General features: G+C 39.1%; 1 protein-coding gene across 7 annotated transcripts in view; it reads right to left on the bottom strand.

Annotated features, from left to right (window-relative positions):
* Positions 1 to 366: 366 nt before the first annotated feature.
* Positions 367 to 16,062, bottom strand: part of PTPDC1 (protein tyrosine phosphatase domain containing 1) — a 71,303-nt gene continuing 55,607 nt past the window's right edge. For 3 of the 7 annotated variants that reach the window (XM_086315639.1, XM_086315640.1, XM_086315646.1), the window contains 7 exons: positions 14,444 to 14,524; positions 14,097 to 14,215; positions 12,786 to 12,923; positions 9,819 to 11,074; positions 6,815 to 7,000; positions 4,594 to 4,704; positions 367 to 2,292 (listed from right to left, as the gene is read on the bottom strand). In XM_086315639.1, the coding sequence (XP_086171765.1) occupies positions 2,176 to 2,292; positions 4,594 to 4,704; positions 6,815 to 7,000; positions 9,819 to 11,074; positions 12,786 to 12,923; positions 14,097 to 14,215; positions 14,444 to 14,524 (2,008 nt within the window). In that variant the 3' untranslated portion in view covers positions 367 to 2,175. The remainder of the gene's footprint in view (positions 2,293 to 4,593; positions 4,705 to 6,814; positions 7,001 to 9,818; positions 11,075 to 12,785; positions 12,924 to 14,096; positions 14,216 to 14,443; positions 14,525 to 16,062) is intronic. The other 4 variants (XM_086315644.1, XM_086315645.1, XM_086315641.1 and 1 more) reach the window with 2 other exon arrangements.

Raw genomic sequence — 16,062 nt, 5'->3', positions numbered from 1 at the left:
ATGTGTGCAGTTTTGGCTCTTTCCACTCTGCTGAGCTTAATTTTTGTAGGCCTGTAACTTCTTCTAGTAGGTAGACTTCTATCCTGTGGGCTACAGAGAACTCTTCACCAGTTCAAATACTGGAAGGCAGGAATCCTGCTGACCTTGAGATTTTCCTCCCATATTTCTCTTAGAATCCTCCTATCTGCCTGTCTCCATCCCTTGGTCATTCTGAACCAACAGAGTCGGGGCTGACTAGAGCCTGGCCAGCTGACTACTCAGTCTGCAACTCAGACTGCTCACTAGGAAATCCTAATCACAAAGCCAAATCTTTATCATCAGGATCTCAAGAGCACTAAGCTAAAGAAGTACAAGACAAAGATCATGTGCTTTTTTCCCCCACTTTTATTCAAATAAATACAAAACCTGTATACAACTTGATTAATCACACCATCTCTCTTTCTCGGACTGGTGCACTTAGATTTTAGACAGGCACTGCTGTGGTCACAGCATGGCTGTGCAGGATTTATTCTCTAATCTGAAATGATCATTTCAGATGCACAGGCCAAGAGCCACTTGTCAAATGAGCCATGGTGGCACCTGTCCATTTGAGATCGACAAACATAAGGATAAATATCTTTTTAGGTATAAAATACATATCTTTATAATGTACCTTTGGATAAATGTAATTGTTTTCTCCCTGTCTTTCCCAGATCAGGCACTTGAAAATGAAAAATTTCAGGAATGGGCAAACCAGTTCACTAAAATTCACTGGATTTGATTTCCTAAAAATTCAAACAGTATGGCATTTGCCACTAGAGTTAGTAAGACCAATAATGACAGACATTTTTGATGTGCTAGAGTTGATTCAGAAATGTACAAGTTGGAGAAATTTCATTTCTTGTAAATTAGTTACTGTCTCTGAAATTCTGTCTTTAAGATTAAGTAGTAGCTTTAGTTTGAAACTGGTTTAATATCACTTTTATTGGGAAAAAAAGAGAGGCTTGGCCTCTTGTGCCCCACATATTCACTTAAATATTATTTAATGGCTTTGATTACTGATAGTTTGGTTTATAAGGAACTAAATAATTTAGGCAATTACTTCCTCTTATCTAAAACCTGTAGGGTGAATGCAATCTACAATGAGTCAAATTCAATTTAAACATCTAAATTCTCACAGAAAAGCAACCAAAGATAAAGCCCTGAGGCAACTGGATCTATGAAACAGTAGACTTAGGACGTGTGGGCTGGGGCTCATGCTATCACAATGTCAGCATGAACAGAACTGCCTCTGGGGAGTGGCTGTGGCTATGGAGGCCGCCCCTGTAAGACAGTTCTGCTGGAGTCTTGCAGCTTCCTGCACTGCTTGTCACCGATCCTACTTTCTCTGTAAAGATGCTGCTCAGCTCAGCAACAGCCCAGAAGAGTGGGAATAAGGCTTGATGTGTTAAGAACTGTTCCTTCCGCCTGTGACAGCAGAGGTCAGTGAGGTTGTCAGGAAGCCTGACAAAGAGCAAGCCTATTTCCCACAGTAAAAAGTCCCAAACACTGTACTGTCAATCCTTTAACGTAAAACTAAAACACTCACAAAAATAATACATTTGAGACTCTTTGCCACATTTGTAAAAAGGAAAAACAAAAAAATCAAAAAATGTAAAAAAAATCCTTTAAAATGTTGTAACAATAGCCTTCTTATAACAAATATCTTACAGTTTAAGACACTTGGTGACTTCCTGAAGGTCACGTATCAGGGCATACACAGTAAAGTTTTACTATTAAAATTATCTATTTGGTAAACAGATAATTCCATCAATAAAGAGAAGAGCTCCATCAATAAAATAATTGTTTTGGAAAGAAGAGTCAACTTTTTCCAAAATGTCAAAAAAGAACAAGGATGTAAACACCACATTCTTAAAATATTAATACAACAATATTAATTCAGTTAAATAAATACATAAATAAAAGAAGTGGCACTGACTTTATGGCAATTTTTTAACATAAAAATGTAACTGAAGGATATTTTAAAATAAATAATTGCTCCAAACAGGAACAAGCATTTCTGAGCACAAACCGAGAGCATCTGAAATAAAGTGCTATGAAACGAAGCAGTTCCACACTTCAATTTGTTCAGCTATGAGTAGAAATGCCACCCAGATCTTCAAGTCTGAAATAGTCATGAAGGGAAAGTCAGCGTCACTAAATGCCAGGCTCAGGGTTATCTTTTGTCATTTTTCTTTTTTCTTCCAGTGTGTGCTTAAATATTTTCTTCAGGGTGTTGTAGACTATTGGTCCATTTTCAGAATCAAAATTAACCTAGTGATAAAGAAAATTTATATTCAGTATACTATAACAAGAATTCAGGATACTATAACCAGTCTTTATTCTGGGAGAAAAGAAAGGGGGTGGAGAAAAACAAAGACTTACAAACAAAATTACATACAATTTTATAAGGACACACAATACAGTTCACATATTAGTTTAAATTAAAGTAGTATATTAGAACTGCCAATTATGTCAATACTAAACTTACGAATGAAAACTAAAACAATTAAATCTAGTGCCTGGATAGATACTGTACTCCTGAAGCAAGCCAACAGTGAGTGTGATGGGGGTTTTGAATCCAGAGACTAATCATGGCTGGCCTAAGGGAAAAGTCTCCTTATTAAAACAGTGCACACCAGGTTAAGTGTTGCACTGAGGTGACCTGAATAGGAAGCCTAGCTCTCTGTAAGCAACTGTAGCCTCGGGTCATATCTAACCTTTCTGTAAAATGGAGATCACAACATCCATCTCCTTAGGATTTCCGTGAGTACAAAATAGGAAAATCTAACATGGGCATGACACATGTAAAAACCTCTCTGTAAAAGTTAATTTCCTTTCCCATTGGTGGGAAGGCACCATGGACACATATTTGGATTGCTTATCCAAGTTCACTGTATTGCAGGGTTGCAATGACATTAGGACAGAGAACCAGGGCAATCACCACACCTCCACCCTACTCCCATTGCCAAACGTGCAACTCCCAAGATCAGGACTCCTTGACCAGTGATCCCTTCCCTTCTGGAGGGAGACAGGAAGGCCGTTCCCTCCAGGGGGGCTGGGAAGGGTCTCACACAACTTGTGGACACTGGCAGAAGACATGACAGTGTTGGGTCAAACAACTTTATGACTCAAGGCAGCACATGCTCCATAATCACATGGGTTCCCTTGCCTTCCAAGCCCCCTGGGGATGATGCAGGGGGACACAAGTGGAGGCCACACAAGCAAGGAGTCTGCCTCACTGCTGAGGAATTCCCCAGTGTCTGATGAGGGAGCTGTGCCAAGGCTGCTAAGCTGTGGCCTGAAGGAAATCTCATCTATTACACTGGAAGCAGATGCTACACAGATTTCCTTCACGAGCTAGTCTGGAATAAAAGCTATCAGGGCCTCTATTCCTAAGACTGTACACAAGGGGAGAGACCCAAGAACAGTCTTCTAACATTTTTATAGACAGGTTTGGAACAACCAATATATTTAACTTTTCATTAGTATTACTGTAAAAGGTCAATAGAAGTTGTAAAGAATTTCTACTGCTTTCAGGGAGACCAGTATTAAGGACTTATTTTTAATTAAATTCAGAAATTTAACTTTATCTTAATCATTGTTTTGTCTATCCTATCTGCAAAACTTAATAATATTAGTAATGGCCTGAACTGCGTACTTTTGTTACACAGCAAACCACAACCCTCCCCACACAGCAGGTAATCTCTGGGTCTATGAAAACATAAACACAGTTGTAAAAGATCACATAATTTGGTTTTGATGTGCTAACTCTGGAAATAGTCACAAAGAGACTGACTGAGAGGATGCAAAGTGGTTAGTGCTGTAAAGCTCTAGATGAAGAAAAAAGCTCTGGATGAGGAACAAAGAAATCTGTAAGAAGGACATCACTTTGGAAAAAGTGGATGGGGAAAGAGATTGGTAAATGAGTACAAATAACAATTGCTATTAATATAAATGTTTGCCAAAGATGCTGTCATCAAAAAACAGGGTTCTTTGTTTAATGATATTTTGGTATCACATACAAGAAACACAAAAAAAATTAGCTGAGGGGAACCTTTTCTCTTGGCACGAAATCTGGCATCTTTCTTCAGTCAGGAAAGACTGCTGCAGGACAAAAGGATGTGCATGTAAAGGAAACTTTGCTTAGGATCTGCCAACCAGACACGGTACTGAACTGCCAAAGCTGCATGTTAAATTCTCAATAGGCGGTTTCTTGTTCAGACCCAAAGTAGAACTGGCTCAAGAAGAAAAGATTCTCTCCCAGGGTTAGAATTCTACTAGGCACGTGATTTTAAAATATTTCGTCAACACTTAATTGTGTCTCTCTGCATAAAAGTTCTTTGTTTCAAAGTTTTCCTTCAAAAAACCCACGGTTCAGCCTTTTCTTATATCTTTGTTAGGAAACTGGTATTTTTTAGCCAAAAGTCTGTAACTTTCATGAAATGTCAAACATATTTCCACTAAAGGGAAACGTGGCCAAAAGTTTTATTTTAGAGAAGGATGACAACCTCTGGATTCTGATTTACTAAGATTATACTGTGGTCTGAAGTGGGAAGGAGGAGTGCAACCCACCTTAGTGAAAGCTTTAATGGCGCGGGCAAGAACAGCTTCCTCCACGTCTGCAGGAATCGTCTGCAGGCTCACTATGCAATGCAACACGCAAAGAATAGTTTGTTGCTGGCCCTGTTTTGCAGAAATTGAAATCAAACAAGTTGTCTGAAAAATGCCTCAAGAAATAAACTCAAAACAACTGCTGAGCCAAGAACTGGTTTGCAATCAAGTATTCACTACCTCAAATACTAAACTATCTACCAAGGGCTCTACCAGTGTTTACTGTTACACGTTAATCTGAACAGCTTTCAGGAGATAATATCAAAGCTGGTTATTTATTACACAAAATATACTTGAATCTGTAGATAAGTGCAATTTTTAATCAAAGGCCTTCCATGCAGTGTACTGAAGATGACTCATTCTTGCTGTTTCTAGACACAGTCACTCAGTGTCTGGCACCTCAAGCAGTATGTGTACTAGACAGCTGAGTACTCAGCACTCAGTGCCTTCATCATGTCTTGCCAGTGGCAGACAATACTGAATGGGGAAGGACAGAAGAAGAAAGACCACCACAGCCCTCCAGGAACATGCTAAAGCATAAGGGGAAAGGTTCCTGAAGAATGTGTCCCCAGCTTAAACTCCTAAGGGTTGTTTCCTTTGGAGAAGCAAAGGAAAAACCCTATCACTGGAGCAATTTGCATCCAACACACCCTGTCCACTGAGTCACTAATTTTACTTCTGAAAATCTACTCCAAGGACATAATCTGAAATGCAGAAAAACATGCGATCACAAATTATCATTACAGTGATCTGTATCAAAACTCTAAATAATGTAAACACCCTGCATGTGAGGACTGGAGTGAATACTGTGGAAATAGCACGAGACAGAAAAGTACAGGACCTTGGTGCCAGAGTTTGTATCTTGCTCTGACACAGGCTGCGTGCTGTGGGCAGACTGCTTCGCATTCCCTCTTCTGAAAAGTCGGGCCCCTACCTCTCTGAGTGATGGAGATGAACAAAGGTGAAAACAGAAATTATGACCCAGCAAGGGCCTGGCCCACTGCCACCCAGTCAGTGAAAGTTAACTGCCTTCCTTATCCCTGCTCTGGATTCATCTCTGTCATTCAAGTGCTCATGGGCATCACACAACTGTGCACAAATGCCGGTGTGTATCTCTGTGTGTCTATATTAAGCAATAGTTCATAGCAGAAGTTTGGAAGCAATGAAATGTTTATACCACAGCATAGCAGATTACTCAAGGCTGATTATGAGGTAACATTGTTTCCTAAAACAAAACAAATCCTATTTATAGATGAAAATTTACTATCTCTACACGGTTAAAAATATTAAATTGTATAAAAGAATCTACAATGAAAAGTCTCTCTTGCTTTCTAGATCCACTGACTCCTATTACTATTCTCTAAAGGCAACCATTATCAGTTCCTTATTTTTCCTTCTATATTTTATATATACAAAATTATACACATAAATGTATATGTGACACACACCCTTTTTAAAGACATACAAATGAATGTATATTCCAACGCACTTCAGTTAGTCACATTATATGCTCATAGTAAATAAGTAGAAATAAACACCTGAAAATGAGAAAGTGATTAGTTATAGCATATCTCATGTTAGAGCATTATCTACCCATTTAGGTTTACATTTATGAAAAACACATGGAAAAACATCCATATTATAATTTTGAGCAAAATGAAGTATAACATTTTACGTGAAATAATTTTTACCAAGTTAACATATGTGTTGATAAGACTGAAAGAAAAAAACTTGAAAATGTTTCAATGAAAATGTTTAAAGTAGCTCTCCTGACTCATTTGATGTTGGGAAAGATTGAAGGCAGGAGAAGAAGGGGACGACAGAGGATGAGATGGCTGGATGGCATCACCGACTCAATGGACATGAGTTTGGGTGAACTCCGGGAGTTGGTAATGGACAGGGAGGCCTGGCATGCTCCAGTTCATGGGGTCACAAAGAGTCTGACACGACTGAGTGACTGAACTGAACTGAACCTGGGGTTATGGGTATTTTCCCATTTTACTTTAGTATCTTCTGAATGTTTATATTGGGGATGCATTTCTTCCCTTACCTTGGAAAATTTTAAATTAGACCTCAATATGGAGTTCTGTGTGAGTCCTCTTTTTTAATGGTTATTTTTAGTGTTTAAAACTTGTACTGAGGGCCTCAGTTAACTTCATCAAGTGTTCAACAGCTATTTTACCTTTTCTAATAAGAACAGTGCTTCCGAGGCATCTGCACATCTGTCAACCAACATGTCCATGTCCTCTTTGGTTATCACAGGCTCCTTTAGCTGCTCCACCCAAGACCACATCAAACTGCACAGGATGAAAGGATCCTTTTCGCCACATATTCTTTCCCAAGCTCCGTCTCGGGAATTTAGTTCTTTCTAAAAAGGGAAGGAGAAAGAAAAAGAAAGAGAAAGGAGAGTGGACAGGACAAGAGAGGAGGGAAAGGTACAGAGAGAGAGAGAGACAAAGCGAGGGAGAGGAGGGCAGGGAGGCATGCTGTGATATCTGATGAGCCCTAGGCTCTCCAGGAGAGTGAAGCCTCAGGCTCTGAGGTGGGGACTGGAACCCCTCCCAGTGGTCCCACTTTCACTCAGTACCCTGGGCTAAGACATTTGATTTCTCTAAGCCTCAGTTTCCCTTTGTGAAATTCATCCCCACCCCACTGGTGCGCTGAATAAACTGAGAGGGCTGTTAAAGCTCCTGATACTGAGAAGGCTTAGTTAACCCGAGTTCTCCATTTCATTCAGAAACCACAGAAACAATTCAAGAAGGAACCTTTCTTTTCAGGCTCCTTAGAACAAAACAAATATTTACTGCAAGGAAGTTGAATGGTAAATGAAAAAGTATAAAAGTGCCAAAAAGTTAATAAATGTGGTATATATAACCTATTTCTTTCAAATTCCTTTTTAGAATCCCATGTAAAATTTAACAAGTTCTGCATTCTGAATTTGATAGGGTAAAACAACTAGGAAATTTTGCCAATACTCCAAATGCCTGGAGATAATTTAAGGAGATTTTAAAACTTTACCTCACAGAGAGTAGGGGGGAAAGTAAGGTAACTATTTTTAATTTTGAGAGGGTTCAGATTTATGTTTTAATAAATAAAATACATGTTTGCAATAGTAATAAGCAGAATAATTACCACCATTCATTCATTCACCCAATCTAATATTCATAGAAAACTTGTAGTATGACAGGAATGATGACACAAGACTTTTCTCTGCTTCTTATAGCAACCCAGCATGGAGGTTCCCTTTACTGATGAATGTACTGGGAGGCTCATAAAAGAAGAAGTGACTTTCCCAGGAGCCCAAACTAAGAGAGCACATTCCCGACCCAGATCTGCTCTACCCCAGTCTGTGATGTTTTTCTCATGCTATCAGGATCCTCCAGCACTGGTTTCTCTTTATTTTCTCATAAATAAGCCCAAACTTTTAGTTACGCATAGTCCTTCATATCTCATAGATCATGTACATAGCAGAGTAGCTTTTATTCAATTTTATGTTATTGCACAAACGACATGACTTACAGACCCTCTTAGTAAAATGACCATTACATCATTGCTGTTTTCTGAAAATTTCCAATGGGGCTAGGAAAAACATCAGGGATGATGTAAAGTATTAAACACATGAACTGTATCCTGGCTCTGCTATATTCAGACCACATGACCTCAAGCACATCCCTTGACCTCTGAGTTTTCCCACCTGTGATACTTACTTTGTAAGTACTGAAAGATTAACAAAGAATTTGTAAATAGTATCATCTGTCTCACAGGATTACTGTGAAAATCACATGAAACAATGTGAAAGGGCCTTAGGGGTGCACAGAATTCAACTGATTTTCTTTATTACTGAAAGACCCACAATAAAATCCAGAAAGGAAAAAAGGCAAACCTATCCAAAGGATAGAGTTGTATCTACATCTAGAAAATGCTTTTGTATATATTATGTGTTCAAATAGTTTGGTCATGTGGGGCAGACCCACGATGGGGTGGTGAGCTGTCAAGCCTGAAACCGGAGGTCCTGCCGCTAGCTACTGTGGCTCAGTTAGACGGAGGAGACCTGCCCACTGAGTGGAATGCCTGTTCAGCTTGGAGTACAAAATAAAGAAAATATTTCATGTTGGAAGACAGCAATACATTTAACTACTGATTAAGCAAAACACTACAATTCTGATGAAAAAATCATGCGTGGAAGTGCTCTCCTCCTGTCAAATAGTTGTGAGTGAAGGCAGGCTCCATGCCTCCTCTTCCTCTGCGTCTGGAAGGCCTGACCTCCTGGAAAGTGTACACACCTTGCTTGATTAGTGGTAGGAGATGGAAAAGCAGCTACAAATAATTCATGGTACATTTTGGGCTAACAAGCCAATATCACTGAGCCAGGCCTCCCCAGGTCAGCCCCACATTTGGGCAGTTTACCATAACTAGGTTTATAAGGCCTGTCTTCTCTCTAATCAGCTGCTCATTCTAGGCAGAGAGCATGATTTAAGACTGCTCCCTCATGAAAGTACAACACAAAACAATGTTAAAGTTTAAAATGTCATATTCTAATTTAAGTAAAAGCCAAGAAATAGAACTCAGGGACTCAATCTCAGATAAAACCAGTGGACAAAGGGGCTCTGTGGCCACTCCCATTTGCTCTCTGGAATCTAACACCTGCCTTGTTTGGGTGGACTGGGGAGGGATTGCTGAGCAGTCAGCATTCATCACTCATCCTTCTGTCCTTACTTGATACTTGGGTTAATGAGCTTTGGGAAAGAATTGTCTCTATTTCATTTTATCTCTCAGCTCGGGGTTCTCAAAGTGTGGTTTCCTGCTAGGGCTCAGGTTAGAGATGCTTCAGGTCAGTTCCTACAGTTGTCTATCCATCTGGCCATCAGTCCCACAGGCCCAGCAAGGAAGAAGGAAACTATGGTCATCAATCACTACCACTGCCATGTTCAGTCAAGCACCCTGACGAGTGCTAAACAGTAAGTGCTTTCTTTCACAGAGACTGAAATGAACCTATACAAGAGACCTGTGTCTGTTATTTCAATGACAGCAATTTGGTATTACAGTTGAGTAACGACGTTCAAAGGTTATGTATTATACCAACATGTCTTCAAATTCCTGAAAACAAATGAACTTGGGAAAGTGTATTACTTTTGCTCTGACAAAAATATTTCCTACTCATAAATAATTGAATGAAATTCAAATACCTGCCACATTTCTACTTTCTTTTTCACTTCCTCCTTTTCTGCAATCTCATTTAAATTTGCCAGGGCTTTGGCTGCCAGTATTCTCCTTGCTTCAACACTCAACTCAGACTGTAAAGGCATATGTGCAGCAACTTCAGACAGGTATTTGCTGTTCTGAGTTTCATTCCCCAAGAACTGTGCTTTGGGACTGGACCCACAGTCCACAGGGCGGCGGCAAGTCTCACCATCCTCTGCAACAGAGCTTGGGCCACAACCACCATGACTTTCACACTCACAGTGGTACACTTTCTGTTGAGAAGAGTTTGGTCCCTTAGGAATATTTGCAAAGTTTGGTGTGACTGGTTCCCCAGGGTTGTATGAATCTGAAATTCCTGAAGAGAAGGTTCTACTTCGCTGTACTTCCTTTGGAATGCTCGTCCTATGGAAAATTGATGACCCATCATCTTTGAGTCCCTCTGGGACTCCAAATTTAGTGTGATTCCAGAAAGAAAATGTATTGCGGACCAGCGTTTCCTTATTTAAATCTAGCTGTGGAGACTGTGGGGAGTAACAACGGCTTATGTGCTTCTGCTGCCTGGGATTATGGCAAAGCAAGGCTTGGGCAGGCACCGTCCACGGAGTCCTCCCTTGCTCCAGAAGCGACTCGGCCCTTTTTAAATCTGAATCACTGTAGCTGAGCTGCCTTTTCAGATGAGCCAGGGGCTGAAGACACTCGACATTCCGCCTCTTCCAAAGAGGGTCCAACTCCTGCTCACTGGAAAGAACCACGTCCTGATTCTCAAAATCCATCACTACTGCATTAGGGGTGAAAGAGTCTGATGCATCACTATCATGTCTCAGTAACTCCTTATCCAGCTGCCTTGTGATCATCTCAGAAACAGTTTTTTCAATTTCAGCTGAGAGGCCAGGTATGTCTGCCACTTCTTCTGTCACCACTGGCCTGTTCTCAGCTAAGTCCAGCAGCAATTTGCAAACAAGGTGGATAATTTTTGGTATATGTTTCAGAAGTCGTGCCTCATATCCATGAAGCAGATGCCGCTGACGAATGAGATACTGTGCTAAGGTAACAGCATGTGCCTTGGGGTCACAGCAAGAGAATATATTGCGAAGAGGAATCAGAAACTGAGTAAATTCCCTTACACAGAGTAGCTGTCCTCGAGTTTGTATGGAATTAGGTCGCTTTGCCCGAACAAATATAATTGCTTGGTCAGCAGTCATTCTTGTTGCAAAAACTAAGTAACATGCTATTAAAACACCTAAACAGTGAAGAAATGAAGATTGGTATGAGAAAAATTTATATTTTTATTTATACTCTTTGATGATTTTAAAATTTGAATATGTATTAGGAAACCATATATATAGAGGAACATTTTAAGAACAATGATAACTTTTAAACTTTTGGTACAGGGGTTCACCTATTTACTTGTCTCTGTGGTAACCCTCCCCTTGACTTAGAACCCTTGGTTACCTCTGTACCCCAGGGCAAGCACAAGCACTGTCACAGTGAACCTGAGTAGGTGTGGAGTAAGGGAGGATGGCTGAGTGTGGAGGGCAATGACTGAATGAACTGATGACCTGGTTCATTTACCCTCATTATGCCTAACTCCAACATGGAAGGAAGCCAATACTGCTTTCCACTCTGAACAGTTCTTAAAAATTTCTATTCAATCACTCTGTACATTCTGTTTAGAACTTCCCACCCCTTTCAGCTTTGACATCAATTGGTGGCACATTCCAGACCTGCATTTTTCCCACTTGGGTATTTTTATCTTTGGTGACTATTCATTTTCACAATCTATTTTGTCTCTTGAAGTTTCTTCTTTAAGACTAAACTAATGCCTAAACTAATATATATTTTCCTCCAGACCACAGATACTTTTCTATAAGTACTTAATATTAAGGAAGACCACATTAACCGTGTAAAAACTATGTACTATCATTAATACTAAACTGAAATGAATAATAAAAAGGTGATAAATTAATTTAAATATAATAGTTAATTAACATCAAAAGGCAAATCAAAAGATATCTGTGTGATTCATGAAGTTTCTGAATCTCATTACATGTGAAAATCAGAACCTCTGAAAAATGCCTGTTTTCCTAGTATGAGGTAAGGTCCAACATATCTTTCTCACTAGGATAAGGCAGTTCTTTAGGGTAAGCATGATATATCTGCAGAACTATCACATGGAATCCCTAGAACAATGAGATCTTGGCTCAACCATGAGAGCTGACCATCTGGAGCAGAACTATGTCCCCATCTGAAGATGCTCCCCAGTAAGTGGGAAGGCCAGTGGTAAGTGCATGGGTACATTGTAAACAGAGTCAAACTCTGGTGTCTGGTTGGATTAGATGACTAAGGAAGATTCCATCCTTTTTGTGCCCTAGTTTCGGCATTGCACTGATATTCTGCTGCATTTTAAAGTAAAATCATTTATTTTTATACATAATTTAGGCACAGTTAAGACTCTATAAACAAAATCCTTGTAGCTGTGGCTTTAAATCATGGTCCTATCACTTACTAGATACAGCAAATTAACCTCCTTCAAAACTTACAGTGTTGCTAACAACTTAAAAAGATTATTGGATGAAACAATGCTTGCTATTTCCATTATTATTTTGGTTTAGGAAGATAAAATTTTAAAAAGACTTATGTATTAAAAACAAAAGTATTGACTTTTTTCCTTGAAAGAAGAAAATCAGAAAGGTCATTCAGCTAGCTATGGAAACCCACCTATTTCTCAATACGATGCAGTTTTAACTCTAAATCATTCAAAAAATACTCTCATGGATATATGGTCACTGAAACTATCTATTTAAGATATTTCAAGTATCTTTTATTGACTTGTTCCATTTGACTCCAAACCTTTGATAGGAATATGAAAACTATCCTTAAGAACTAGGAAATATTTTTCCTTATATGTTTAAATACACAGAAAGGCAATAAAACCACCCACTAGAATTTACCTGTTCGACCAAGCCCTGCATGACAATGGATAGCTACTTTTCCTTCTTGTAAGGCAAATGTCATCACCTTCACCATATCTAAGATGGTGGTAAGGGATGCTACACCATAATCCTTCCATCCAAAGTTGTAGAAATAAACTGGACAATGAGAAAGAACAAGAAGAAATCAACATGTAGGAGAAATACTTGCAAAGACATTTGAAAAAACTGACTGAAGTCATGAAAAGTATACAGCTGTAAAACATGCAGATCTCACTAGATATGTAGAACTAAAATAACAGGCTTTTCCCATTTCCAGTAAATTTACTGTTAGCATTTCTTAAAAAGCATATTCTGTGTTATTTAACTCATTTCCTGCTGAAACTCAGAAATAATTAATGAAAAGCAGGATTATAAATTAAAGTTGATAACCTATGCCAAAATTACTCTACCATGGAGGGAAAGCATGCAACCTTGTTTAAGCACTGAAACCTGTCTGACTGACTGATAAATGACATGAGGTGGTACATATAGATTTTTCTAACTAGTGGGATAAAAAGCTAGCATGAACTTCAAGTTGTAGAAGTGGCACAGGTTGATCCTTTCCAGCTTGGTGTCAATGACACATGTTCAGTGGATTCTATGCTGAAGCTCCTGTGACTCAGAGCTTCTGGACTTGTCACATACAGAATCCCCACATCCTACCCACAGGTTAGAGCTATGCGGTAGGTAAAAACACAAATAAGTCCTGGGTTCTAATCCTGTTGCTATGTTTAAGTTGTGTAATCCTGGGCAAGTCAGAACTTCCTCAGTCTGTGTGACCTCATATGTGAAGCACAACAACTATATATATATATATATATAGTTAAAAGTTCATTTATTTATTTGGCTTTGCTGGGTCTTGGTTGCAGCATGTGGGATCTACTTCCCTGACCAGGGGTGGAACCCAGGCCCCCTGCATTGGGAGCACAGTCTTAGCCACTGGACCATCAGGGAAGTCTCAGAACAACTATATTACATGAATGCTTTAAGGATTAAATGAGATGACAGGTCTGACATACTGTTTATGTTAATTATGCAGGTATTATTTCTACAAGGTCTCCTCTCAAGATCTCTCTCACAGGAAAAAAGAAATTCTGTACTTTCTTTACTTTCAACACCAATACTAAATAAGATATTTAAAGACAAAGTTATCTCATCTTCACTTTTCAGAAGCCTTACTACTATGCATGAACTTTGTTTCCATCACCTTTTTAACCTAAGAACTGAGCAGACAAAAGTCTCTGAGTTCTGTCCTTGGTAATGTATGGAGAGGAGGTTGGAAGGACTTACTGCCTGCCTCCATGAAAGCTTCAGGAAGGTATGTGAAGCCACTTTCTTGTTCCAGAGGGTTCCCACAGCTGGCATGCTCACCAGGACGCTGCAGGTTAATGATACTTTTTATGCCGTGGCTTAAAGGGAAAAGAAAAAAATTAGTCATATTGGGGAGGCAGTGTTAACAAAAAATAACCATTTTTGGTATTAATGAACATTAACTACTCTTACAACTTTGTCTTACTTGAAATAAGTTCCTCACATTTCTGTTGGTAAAATGAAAGCGCTTTTCTATTTTAAGTCAAAAGCAGTGGAAAAGAAGACATAAGCTGGCTTATTACAGTGTGTAAACATGCAACATTTACCTTCGGAACTGCTCAATGATACAGAACTTCTCCAGGACCTCAGTGGATGGGCGTGCCATGGCCAGGATATTATCAGTGACCCTACAGATGGGAGGAGGGACTGATGAAATGCACAGAACTGAGAAAGCAAGATTTCAAGCCCTTACTTTTTCTATGATTTCAGCAATACTGTAAGATAAGAATCTCCTTATACAAATCTGGCTTCAATTCTGTATTATGATTAGGACTCTAAGAAACCCTCACTTCTTAAACCCCTGGAAACAATTCCAGAACATAATGTATTTATGGGCTCCAGCAAAGTATCTTCAAGGACTTTGATGAGATTCTAGAGGACATAACAGAATGATGGAGAAACCTCAACTGGCAGCAAAATAACATCCTGGATTAGTTATCCAGAGGTTACTGACTAAATGAGGAGGGCCAGCTGGGAGGTATTTTTAGTTACATAGTTATCTGTACCTCAATTATCTAATGTGTTGAGTGAGGGTAATAATGCCTGCCTCATAGGGTTGGTGTGAGAATTCAATATGATGAGTATAAAGTCTTTTAGCATAAATTCTGGCATGTGGTTATGAATAAATGCTGAGTTATTGTAATTTAGAAAAAAAATATCACTTTGGAGTCACTCAGGCCTGGTTTCAAATGCTGGCTTTTCTATTTTCCAGCTGTGCAGCAAATTACTTAGTCTCTCTGGACTTCAATTCCTTATCAATAACATGACACTAACAATGCCTACTTAAAGGGGTTTTATGAGCATAATAATTTGAAAATGTCTAGCACTGTGACTGGCCTGTAACCAAATGGATGTTTACCGAGTGTACAAATGGATAGAGGCCCAGTAAATGGCTGTCATTCTCACTAGGGCTCTAACTTCCCTCTGTTCTGATCAGATTTCCCGCCAGTGGTCTGGTGAAAGATACCTAAGACAGACTGTCACAAGTTGTGGGTTACAAGAACCTGAGAGGAGTAACAGAGACATCAGATGAGCAGGTCAGGATTCAGAAAGATACCATCTCTCGTGCCTGGGGCAATATCTAAAAACAGGGAACCACGAAGGTTTGGGATCCCCCAAATTTAATAGCACTTAGTGTAAGATTAGGAGAGATGTAATGTGAAAGCAGCAGAAGTGAAAACAAGATAGTTTAGTCAACAATAAACCAGAAATATTAATGTGACCTTAAGCTGCATTATTATAAATATATGTGTCTGACCACATCTCAGGAGTAGTGTTTGCTTTTTTCATGACACTCTAAAAAAGTAGTGATGAAGGTAGTGACAGTGGATCCCAGACTATAACACTACACATGTACCCAACACATCCAATATGAAAAATACAGGGCTGGAGCTTAGTAAACTGGCTGACAAATACCTAATTTGTAAATGGATTCTTACTTTATAAAATGATTCACCAGCAGAGTTCTTTAAATAGTGAATTCCTCTTAGTGCATTCCAAATATGGTTTTAAATATCAGAATTTTTCAGAGGTATCACTATATCAAAAAAGGTATACTTGACAATTTGCTAGTAATAATAAAAATAGCATGATTCAATAATGAATGAATTACACTTACATACCATAAACAATGAAAGCATTTTACATCATTTACTAAACTGACAAC

The sequence above is a fragment of the Bos grunniens genome, chromosome 8 (assembly GCF_055505025.1).
Source record: "Bos grunniens cultivar Pamir isolate PY7600 chromosome 8, Bosgru_T2T1.0, whole genome shotgun sequence".
Lineage (NCBI taxonomy): Eukaryota > Metazoa > Chordata > Mammalia > Artiodactyla > Bovidae > Bos > Bos grunniens.
The sequence above is the reverse complement of the archived record's forward strand: the minus strand, read 5'-3'. Positions and strand labels throughout refer to the sequence as shown.